The sequence below is a fragment of the Phalacrocorax carbo genome, chromosome 3, assembly GCF_963921805.1.
Source record: "Phalacrocorax carbo chromosome 3, bPhaCar2.1, whole genome shotgun sequence".
NCBI classification, from domain to species: Eukaryota; Metazoa; Chordata; class Aves; order Suliformes; family Phalacrocoracidae; genus Phalacrocorax; species Phalacrocorax carbo.
Genome location: NC_087515.1, coordinates 108,269,084 through 108,281,488, shown reverse-complemented (window position 1 = coordinate 108,281,488; position 12,405 = coordinate 108,269,084). Strand labels below are relative to the sequence as shown.

The following is a 12,405-nucleotide window of genomic DNA, read 5'->3' as shown; positions in this document are numbered from 1 at the left end:
AACAGAAAAATGTGGTGAGAACTATAGGCAGATATTTCCCTGTTGTGACTTCTTGTACATTTGCTAGCCATGGCATGAGATAGTGCAGGGAAGGAACAGGTATCAGAAGGAAGCAGAGGAGGCAGATGCTGATCTTGATCATGAACTTACAAGAAACAGTAATAATATTGGTTAACAGGAAGAGACAGTATGGTTGCATTTAAAGTGTACACACCACAGACTAAAACTGCCAGCATAGCAGCCACTCTAACTGAATGCTTGAAGGTAGCGGACCATGTACCTGAGTCTTCTGGGATGCTAGGAAAGGCCAAGATACTTCAGATTTATGCATGTATGCACTTAAATCTTGCCTGCAGTATGAGTTGGGAAGTTCTTGCATAGCCCAATTGCTACCTAGCTTGTTATATGTGTCACTGATACTTCGTGACTGAAATTCCCTTTTGTGTATAGGCTTGTGGAAAGCTCTTCTTGAAATGGGGTGCTTTGTCCCACCACCACTATTCTTCCTTAACTTCAGTGTATAACCCTATTTTCCATAGTTTTCTACACCTTATTTGGTTATTTCCTTACCACAAGAACGAGTATTTCTGTCAAGTCAATCACCAAAGATCATCCCACTCACTGAACTTGGTTTCAGCCTGTGTTGGATGCTGCACAGAACATCCTGGAGAGGAGCAGGTGAGCTCTATGCTGAGGTCCAGGTTCAGTTCAGAATAAGGGTCAGTTCTTAATTCCTCACCTGTCTGATCACACTTAGCAAGTCCTTTTGTTGAGCATGTGCTATAGGACTGAACACACGGGATCATACATGGGACTAGACAGGGTAGTATAATGCTTGCCAAAGATTTCCTCATGCTCTGAGTAAAGAAGACAAGTCTAATAAGCTGCCCAAAATGCGCAGTTTGTATCCAAGATGTCTTTCTCATTTAAGAAGCATTGCATCTCTGCTGTGCTTGTTGATAGTCTCTGATAGTTTGTCTAAAATGGCACTGTCTTCCCTATTCCAAACAGATTTTCTTTGAACAACAGTAATCAGGGACAGTCTCCAAATGGTGCTAGCTGGCCACAGACCATGGAACAGGCCTTTTGAAAGAGAATGGAGGTTTTTGTAAGGTGAAAGTTCCTGGTTCAAGTGTTTATGGAGGTTATTTCCTACAGAAGTTTTGCACGCACCTCTGGTCACATGGAGATAGAAGATGGTCTCCCTGCTAATCACTGCTTTCTCCTTCCAGAAACAGCATGTTATGGAAGCAGTGCTATGATCTCAGCTTCCCAGACAGGAACGGCTGCAGTGCCTCCTGGTGAGAAAGGCAATGCAGGAGTCAGCTAAGTCCCTCTTCTCTCCCCTGGCGTACCAAGAGGGCACCAGTATTCCTGGACCTGCATGAACTCCTTGAGAAGGTGGCAGCTGTCTCACATAAGAGTGTGTAATGGGAGTAAGTGGCAAGGTTTTGGGAGGCAAGGTAGCTCCAGGGGTGGGAGATGGTCAGGGGCTTCCCTGTGCTGGACACAGCTGGTTCCAGCCAGCTCCAATGGACCCACTACAGGGCACAGCTGAGCCCCTCAGCCAAGCTGGTAGTACCTCTGGGAAACTATTTAAGAAATGGAAAAATGCTGAACAGCAGAGAGACCAGTGAGGAAAAAAGCGTAAGTTAAAATCCCCTGTAGGGGACACATGCTGGAGCAGATTTTTCCTGAAGAGCTTCGCTAGAGCAGTTTGCAAAGGACTGCAGCTGGTGGGAAGGACCCACACTGGAGCAAGGTAAAAGTGTGAGAAGGAAGGGGTGGCAGAGAGGAACGCTGTGCACTGACCCCAACCCCTTATTCACCATCCCCTTGCACCACTTACAGGGGAGGTAGAGGAGTCAGGAATGAAACTCAGCCTGGGAACATGGGTGGGAGAAGGTGCTTCAATTTATTTGTCTTTGTTTCTCACTGCCTGAATCTATTTTAACATGTAGTAAGAGGAGTCTATTTTGCCCATGATGGTAATTAATAAGTGGTCTCCCTGTCTCTATCTTGTCCCAAGAGCTTTTTCATTCTATTTTCTCCCCATTTTCTGTTTAAGGAGGGGGAGTGAAAGAGCAGCTGGGTGGGATTTTGGCTTTTGGCCAAGGTTAACCAACCACAAGTGATAAGAGTCCAAGTATGTATGTGATGTCAGTCAGTACGATGAGATAAAATTGCTGGTAGGAATGTCTTAACCACAAATGAATGTAGTCTACAACACAAACTACTGGCAATACCCTGCTAGCTTGCCAAAGTCATATCTAAGCTTGGACACAGCTATCCAAGGCATGATAGGTATTAGTCTATAGTTCTCTGATGACTTAGGCTAGAAAACCCGAAGCTTCATTATAAGGAACACTGACCAGAGATCTCCAAATGTAAAGAAAAGATTTATTTGAAATTAGATTCCATTTTTAAATGGAAATGATAGGCAGCAAAAACTGAAATAAGGGTTTTAGTATGACATGTATAGTTCAGCTTAGTAGAGGTCCATCAAGTTTGCTTTTAACAGGTGTAAGAATCTAGATGAAATGACAGACACTCTTCTAACAACAGCTAGACCTATGAGAACTAAGATTCTGTTGAAATCAAGAAAAAACAAGTACATAGTTAAACCCAACTTACCTAAATTCCCCAAACAAGACATACTTTAAATGTATTCTGCTTAATTTGAAAAGAGAATCATATGTAAGTTTAACTGGTGTAAAATTATTTGGTCTGATTAAGTTAGCTGAAACATTACGTACACTATTCTACTTGCAACACTGATTTCAAGTAAGTATCTTGAATATTTATATTTGCTAACCAGAAGAACCAAAAATTTCCCTTATCTGCATTGTTCATAAAATTTTACTATTGCTACTCAGTTGTCACATCGTAATTCTGCTCTCTGGCAAAAATTATCAAAATATCAAAGTAATTGATGAAATATGCATAATTAATGTTATGCATTTGTTTGGTCCTGAAAATACCTCTCAGTGTGACTGTATGATTCAAATGTTTGTAAACACTATTTTACTGTATTCAGGCAAGCTTCTGGAGAAAAACTTTCAGCTATCACTCATGATTGTACTGCATTGTAATGAGGTTTCAGTTTTATTTTGAATAAACTAAACAGAAGCAGTCATGCAGTATGCATTAGATTCTTATATGTTAAGCAATAAAGTACACACACAATTTTCTATTTCTTCCTGTAAAACACTGAAGGACTGAATTCCTATTTCTGTCACTGTCATCTTATTATGAGAATACTGAAAAGAGGAAAACAAATTACTCCTATCTGTTAATTTCCTCTTACCTAATGGGAGCTTTAAAAATGATGGAGCTTCCCTGAGGTACTGAACAGTGATGGTAACTTCATCGCCAGCATTTCGCAGTAGGTGTACCTGTCAGTGTGACAAATAACAGCTACTTTAAACCAAAGAACCACCAGTCATGGAAAGCACATTATTTACAATGAAATCAACATCTCTGTTGATCTATGAGAAACTCAGTATGAACATTTCTGACTGGGAATGAAGAATATCTTGAGGGTCAAGCCACACCAACAATGGATAAGAGTAGGCAAGACCAATGGAATAATCTGAATAAAAAATTTGGTGGGCAACCTGATTTTATATACCAGCTGAACACAACTTCTACAAACAAATTCATTTTACAAAACTGGCACAGGGTAGTAGGGAAATATGTGTTTATGTAGATGTTACACATTAATTGTGTGTGTATACACATAAACAGACACATAAATATATATTAATATATTAATATATTAATACATCATACATATCTATATCTTAAGTATTTGGTTTGATTCATTTAGATGGCACATTAAGCACTTTGTTTCAAATATAGCCTTGATTTTTGTGACTGTCTTCATTGTCTGTATGTATGTGCTAACCAGAAGGGAACACGTATACACACACATGTGTATAGGCACATGTATTAAAACATCAGAATTTAATTAAAGGCATAGTACATTACTGCGTAATGAACTTTTTTAAATGCAGAACTTCAAATAATGTCTTTGATGGAACTCAATTCCTATTACAGGGCAGAAGTATTCACCAGTTTCATATCCATGACACTCAAGAAACAGGTACTGCATTTGGTTTGTATGTGGCCTGCACACAGGGTCTGCAGCCCTCATCCTGTTTGTAAGAAATGGATGCTACTGCCTGTGTCCTCCAATCTGAGCACAACCAGAGCATGTGTGTACCAAGCACAAAAGTAACTAACCACAGCAAACTAACTCCTATAGATGTATTTACTGGTCCTAATGTTGTAGTTGGAGGAAGCTGGTGCTTGTGTGGCTTCAGACCACTAGTTTAGCACAATGCCACACTGGCCAACATCATGAGATACGGGATTACCTCAAACACCATAACTCTTCCTCTTGTGCACCTGAAATAATGCTTCCACCAGTGACTGATGTATTCATCTACATGAAAACATCAAGCTTATGCCTGATGGATATGAAAACCCAGGACAGGGGAAGAAATCAAGTAAGCAGTCATGCAGGCTAAAGAATTTTAGGCTATAAATATACTCTGGAAAAGAGTGCGCAAGGGCTCATAAAACCCCCAACGCTAACACTGAAGAACACATTGTCCGGACAGGGACATGTTCTGATTTGGTTGATTAAGTGAGCAGGCATATGAATCACCCATATAAAGTACTGCTGCTAAAAGCTTACTGTTTGCTGTACCTGTAAAATCCATATATTTAATAAAGACTTACACTGTCTGCCTCCAACCTCCCCACCCATCTTTCAGTTCACCAAACAGTGACTTCCATTACTAACAACCTGCAGTAGCGCTAGTGACCACAGATCAGTCCCTGGGAGGGAACGATAATGTTTTGCACTCATTAAGTTAGGAAACCCAGCTCTGCAGGGGAGAAGCAAGAGCTCAGTAAGCTCAGAGAAAGCACAGAACAGGCAGTCCGATCAGATTAGAGAGCTTGAAGAATGAGGGTCCAGAAGCAAAGGGGTAGGGGATGCATAATAGAAAGAGATTAAAAAGACAAGAAGAAAAAGAAAAAGTGCCTGGAGCTTAAGCAAGTTTCCCAGAAAGGACCTGCATTTCCTTTCAAGTTCTTCCTTCCTGAAGGACAGAATCCTCCCTCCCTCAGGGCCCCATTTCTCTGCTTTTCTTGTTCTCTGCTCAAGCATTTTTACTTTTTTTTTTTTCACAAGCTCAATCCACATTTAAATTATTTACTACCAAAAATACAACAGCTAGTGCTACTTACTCACCCCCTGTACTCTGAAATGAGGTGTTCTACTCAAGTCAAAGATTTTGTGGACAATTGACTACAATAGAACCTGAGGTCTCATTGTGGAAAAAAACATTATCATCATTGATTTCTAACTAAACCCTCTCAGGATGATCACAGTAGGAATAACCAGGAACTGAAGCACAGCAAAATCAGCATGTTTCTTTAAGGTCATACAAGAGTATGTCAGGAGTGCAAAGCAAAGCATTGTCTCTTCAGTTCCAATGTATAGAATCAGCTATGTCTCCTGAAATTCTCTGCCCCTTATTTCCTGCAATATTATAGACATTGTTTATTACTTACTAAGGACTGAAGATGATTGGTACCTCTGGTACTCCTACACTACTGTTACAAAGATAGTTTTTCCCTTTATTTGCAGACTATTATACATAGAAAAAAATATATAGGATATATATATAACAGTTGCTTTTAAATATATAAAGGCCTATTTTATATGTATTAAAATAGACTAATACATATATACACATATGCAAAATTTTGAGGCTAGATTCAGCTATCCCATTACTCTTAAATACTTCTGAAATTCTGCAGTAACTGGATGCTTTGTTTTAAATTTAGCACCTGGTTCAAAGATTCTGGATTTCTACATTATCTTTAACCATAAGTTCTAGATTACCTTTAAGTGAGGTAAAGCTCAATAGTTTAAATTTAATTAAACTAAAATAAACTAGAATCGCACTAGAATATTAAAATAGAATGTTCATTTTGTGGATTTAGGCCAGCTACTTTACACAAAATGCTCAGAAACTCATGAAACCTATGCCAACTCAAATAAACCATCCCTCAAAAGTAATGTTTAATATTAGGCTATTTATATAGATCTATCATCACATAATATTTGGATGCACCAGCAAGATTCAAAATGAATATTCCTTGATATAGTTCTGTTTTGGAATACAACATCCATGATGAGTTGAATGGAGCTAAAAGAATGAACGTCTTGGAGACCTTTGCTATCATTCTGACATATATAGCTGAGCTGCACATATATATACACACACACAAACATATACAGGTTATGCTTACTTTATTTGAAAGCTGAAACAGACTCTTACAATAGTCATATTGTACCATTTGTGAAAATACAGTTCAGACATACGTACAAAACTTTGTATGTATTTCATATATACGTGTGTCCCTGTGTAAACTGTTGGAGAGATGAAAAATGCCTGTGATAAAAATTGAAGAAACTGTCAGTATATCCTTGTATATGTTTAAATTAGACTGCAGTCACTTTTCGGTCTTCGGCTGATGAATCTGTCTTCCAAAACTTCATTAATATCTGCATTAGGCCTTGAAATGAATTGATGTTCTTCTCCTAGCCCAGCCACACCACCTAATGACTTTGCACTATTTATGCTAAACTACATTGCAACGGAGCCTTCACAACCACACCAAATGCTTCTAAATGTGACCAAAATGTTTACAAAAGACAGTAAATAATATTTTTTTTTTTGCCACATTGTACTGATAGAACCACTGAATTTTGGAGCCGTTGACCAATAAAGCTTAATTGCAAATATTTTCTATGAGTGGATGTATAAAGTTAACAAATAATTAATTACCTTATTCTCTTTAAAAAAAGTAATTAGTTATGAAATTGCACATAAGGACTTGAATCAGCAGATGTGCTTGACTTCATAATCTTGCATATAATCAGGCAGTGAATATTATTATAATTATATAAAAAAATGATGTTTAAATTCCTGACCCCTATATGAAAGTTGACTTGGGCCCAGAAGTGGAAAGACTTTTGGCCTGATAGTTGAATAAAAATCCAAGCTCAGGCCAAGTGTATATGGCTGCAAAAAATTCAACAAGTAAATATCCTGCAGGCAGCCACGCTGACATCTGCAGCATATAGGGGGAAACAAATGCTCTGACTTGTAATTAGGAGGGTAACGCACATTCCCTGTATGTGTACGGGGTGCAGGTGCCCTGGGGGCTGCAGGACGGCCTCTGTGAGGGAAGGTTGGGGTTACTCCATGCTGGACACCACCGGTTCCAGCCGGGTCCAACCCACCCACCGCAGGGCACAGCTCGGGGCGGGGAGGCAGAGGAGTCACAGAATCACAGAACGGTAGGGGTTGGAAGGGACCTCTGGAGATCATCTTGTCCAACCCCACTGCTTGAGCAGGGACACCCAGAGCAGGGGGCACAGGGATACGTCCAGGTGGGTTTTGAATGTCTCCAGGGAGGGAGACTCCACAACCTCCCTGGGCAGCCTGTTCCACTGCTCTGTCACCCTCACAGGAAACAAGTTTTTTCTCATATTGAGGTCGAACTTCTTGTGTTCCAGCTTGTGCCCATTTCCTCTTGGCCTGTCATTGGGCACCACTGAAAAGAGTCTGGCCCCATCCTCTTGATACCCATCCTTTAGATATTTATAGGTATTTATGAAATCCCCCCTCAGTCCTCTCTTCTCCAGGCTGAACAAACCCAAGTCTATCAGCCTTTCCTCATATGGGAGATACTCCAGTCCCCTCATCATCTTGGTAGCTCTCCACTGGACTTGCTCAAGCAGTTCCACGTCCTTCTTAAACTGGGGGGTCCAGAACTGGACACAGAACTCCAAATATGGTCTCACTAGGGCAGAGTAGAGGGGGAAGATAACCTCTCTCGATCTGCTGGCCACACTCCTTTTAATGCACCCCAGGATATTGTTGACCTTCTTGGCCACAAGGGCACATTGCTGGCCTATGGTCAACTTGTCCACCAGCACCCCCAGGTCCTTCTCAACAGAGCCGCTTTCCAGTAGTTCAGCCCCCAGCCTGTACTGGTGCAGGGGGTCGTTCCTCCCCAGGTGCAGGACCTTGCGCTTGCTCTTGTTGAATTTCATGAGGTTCCCCTCGGCCCAGCTCTCCAGCCTGTCCAGGTCTCGCTGGATGGCAGCACAGCCTTCTGGTGTATCAGCCAGTTCTCCCAGCTCGGTATCATCAGCGAACTTGCTGAGGTTACACTCTATCCCATCATCCAGGTCATTGATGAATATATCAGGAATGAAGGAGTGAAGTTGAGCCTCAGAAAAGGGATGGGGGGAAGCTGTTGGTTCAGTTTTTTTGTCTCTGTTTCTCACTACCCAAATCTATTTTAATTGGCAATAGAATTGGTTAATTTTCCCCAAGGTGAGCCTGTTTTGCCAATGATGGTAATACGTAACCGATTTCCCTGTCTTTATCTTGACCCATGAGCTTTTTCATCCTATTTTCTCCCCCTATCCTGTTGAGAGGGAGGAGTAAGGAAGCAGCTGGGTGGGGATTTGGCTGCTGGCTAAGACTCACCCAGGACCCTGGGTTCAAGACAGTTTCACCAAGAAAAAGAAAGAAGTTAAAGAAGTGCAGCAATGTGATCCACATAGTCTAGGTTCAGTGAATCCCACCTGGGTGCAACAATGTCAAAAAGGTGATATGGTAGGAAGAGAAAAGGACACCAACTGCATTGCCTTCCAGAGAAAAAATGTCAGAATGTCAGTTTTGGGGTAGGAGGAGGTGAACATTGGCAAAAAATGCAAGATCCTGTCAACAAATGCTCCTGTACCTTGTCATAACATTTTACGTGTCATTATATGGTAAACATAATAGTAATACTGACTTTAGCTTACAATCAGTGTAGCATCATCAGTATTTCATAAAGTCCAATAGATTATTTTAGAACCAACAAACCTATAATATAGTCACAATACTGTACACAAAAACCATAATGGGAAGAAACATAAACCAAATAAATTTAATACTGAGAACTCACTTTCTTATTTACAATTGGCTTTTTAGAAAAGCCACAAATGTGAACCATTTTAATTCTCTGACTTTGGAATAACAAGGAAGAATTTTAGCTTCCTAATAAAACATTTTGAAGAAAACTTTCAAACGCAGCATAAGAACTATGTTTCCTCTGAATGAAGCAAAGAATGTTTGCACACAAACATTTATATTTGTCAAGAGATGAGACAGCATGACAGACATACTGCCTAATGTACTTTTGGAAGATCTTAGTCAAATATTATGAAGATACATTCAATCCAAAATGTGTATGGAATAAAACAAAACAGTAGATTAAAAACTGCTGCAGAGGATGAAATTTGATTTATATTTCAAATGGTATTTTGAAAAGGAAGGAACTTTAATATTAATGCTTTGGTTTAAAACTACCAAGGAATAATACCTTAAAAGACACTCCTACTGTATCATACCCTCCTGGAGCTACTTTGCATTCTTAGGCAGCGTCTGAAGAGGTGGTAGTATTGAACCACACACATGCTAAGAAAAACAAAAATCAGTTACAGTGCTTACAAGAAGGTATTAACAGTTTGGAAGGTCACTAAATAACACACTGCTCTGTGGTGCTGAGGCCCTTGCACCAGTCCAGTAAGTCCAAAAAGACAAATCCAGTAACATTGGAGTAACATTCACTGTTGCACTGTTGCATTACTGTAGTATTAATATAAAAGGAGAATTGTAAAAGTGAGTGGTTTGGTTTCTTTTTTTAATATTTGATTAAGTACACTTACTGCAGCTAACTGTGTATGTGTATGCACTTACTTGTGTGTTCATATATATGAATGAGAAAAGGGCATCAAAGGAAATGCTTGCTTTTCATGCTGGCTCTGATTTGCAGATTTTGCATATCTCTAAGTGCATTCATCAAGCCAGGGTTTATTTGCTTCTCTTTTTCACATGCATTTCTCGGGAATGTAAGAGAGCATGTTATAAACATAAATAGGTGTTTCTAGATGTCACTTAGCTAACTACAGTCCAGAGCCTGGAAAGAAAAACAAGACTCGTATTTTAGGAAAACCAAATGAACTTTGTTGCCTCATTTTTATTGTCAACACCCGTTTTAGGGAAATCCTACATATCTAACTCAGGCAGACAAGTCACTGGCACAATTCATGGCTGTGCATTGCACAATTCATAGATGTGCATTCTCGTGCCTTGTGTTTACCATGGCTTGCTCTAAACCTTCAAACATACCTGATAATTAATAATCACACTGCTCAGAAATTTAGACAGGATTTTGGTTGTTTGAATCAGGTTCTGTCTTACTATAGACCAGAACTGTAACAGCAATTAAAATTGAAAAGGAGCATGTCTTTGAAGAATGAATTCACCCACATGGCCTTTTAGCTAAGATCTATTCCGAGAACAGAAGCCACGTCATTTAACTTTGGCGATTTAGAAGATTCAACTCTAAAGTAGTTGTCAATATTTTTCCTAGAGATCAGTAAAGTTGTTAGGATAAAAAGGAATCATCACCCACAGGTGTCTATCCCTAAATGAGGAGAGTCTGGATGATAACCTTACACTTAAAACATCTGAAGTTAGATGAAATGAATCCTATCCTGCATCTATAGATGAAAATTTAAGATTACACACCTAACTCAGACTAAAAGTCTGAAGCAAAAATTCTGAAATAAAAGGAATTGAATCTCCTAATGCATGTCCGATCTTGCAGTACACACATTTCACAAACACTTGAAATTCACAAAAAGTGCAAGTCTTGGGCTTGAGAAGTATCTGGGGGGAAGATTATGTACAAGCCTGTAATGCAGTAGGCAAACAACCAAGAAGTTGTGGTAAAACATAGGAAGAGAATTAGATCATAACATATAATAGTAAAAAACCCAATCAAATCCAGACAACTAAAAGTTTTAAAAAATTCTTAAACCCTGAGAATGGAAAGGAAGATAGGACTTCATACTTAAAATGCCTCCTAGACTAAAACATGTTTCGAAGTTTTTTTTTTAATTTGGCATTTCAGCTCAACCCATATGAGTAGAACTGAAAAATCTGATATTGTGCTTTTATGTCTATGAGTAGGCAAGGAAAATGCATGAAAACAGAGACCTCACAGTACAAGTACTCTTTAAAATGACAGTGGAAGCAAAGAGGCTTCAAAAAAAAAAATGTTTATACAATTAAAATTGGATTGTAAGCAGTATTGGAAAAGAATGAAGCAGAATTAAGTTAGTTCAATAAATAACGATTTCTTGACACTTGTCTCTCTTCCACTGGTCAATTATAAAGAGGTTTCAAATAAATACTTCTGTTTCTTACCTTCCTTAGCTTTGCAGTATTCAATGAGCAATACCCTCTGCCTTAATGCTTAATTGGCAAAACAAGCATTTGTGTCTGAACAATTTCTACAAATATGCAAGGAAAATGACAATCAGTTTATTAACTCTGAAGTGACTTGCAACACTCTTCCAGTCCTTCCATTTTCTCTTAGGTATCTTATGCTATAATTGGAACTAAAATTATTTTCACAGAAATCTATCATAGATATCTATCATAGATATCCAGCATAATTACACACCATGACTCTGATAACTTTTGTACTTCTCTACTTTACCAATACTATTCTCTGACATTTGTGTATGTGCCTGAAGAGACTTGTAGCTTTCATAGTCATCGAGCAAACCACAGAATGAATTATACAACTCGGTATAATATTGCTAATGAGTCAACGCACTCTGCTTTTGAAAATCTGACCATGCCATATGTGGTAGTAGCACCTTATGGTGTTATTTCCTCAGATTTTTATGAATAATTAGCTTAAATAATTAGCTTTCTATACAGCTACTGGAAGATATCCATATATATGTGTGTGTGTGCGTATATATACATATACACACTGTCCTGGTTTCGGCTGGGATAGAGTTAAATTTCTTTGTAGTAGCTAGTATGGGACTATGTTTTGGATTTTTGCTGGAAACAGCGGTGATAATGCGGAGATGTTTTAGTTGTTGCTAAGTAGCGCTTACACTGGTCAAGGACTTTTCAGCTCCCCGTGCTCTGCCGGGTGCACAAGAAGCTGGGAGGGGGCACGGCCGGGACAGCTGACCCCAACTGACCAACGGGATATTCCATACCGTATGATGTCATGCTCAGCATATAAAGCTGGGGAAGAAGAAGGAAGGGGGGACATTTGGAGTGATGGTGTTTGTCTTCCCAAGTAACCGTTATTTGTGATGGAGCCCTGCTTTCCTGGAGATGGCTGAACACCTGCCTGCCCATGGGAAGGGGTGAATGAATTCCTTGTTTTGCTTTGCTTCCGCGCGCATTTTCTGCTTTACCTATTAAACTGTCTTTATCTCAAAGCATG

The 12,405-nt window shown here is 39.5% G+C and overlaps 1 protein-coding gene across 1 annotated transcript in view; it reads right to left on the bottom strand.

The window, feature by feature from the left end:
* Positions 1 to 12,405, bottom strand: part of SNTG2 (syntrophin gamma 2) — a 268,118-nt gene that overhangs the window by 105,500 nt on the left and 150,213 nt on the right. The window contains exon 7 of the mRNA XM_064448571.1: positions 3,308 to 3,395. Coding sequence (XP_064304641.1) covers positions 3,308 to 3,395 — 88 coding nt within the window. The remainder of the gene's footprint in view (positions 1 to 3,307; positions 3,396 to 12,405) is intronic.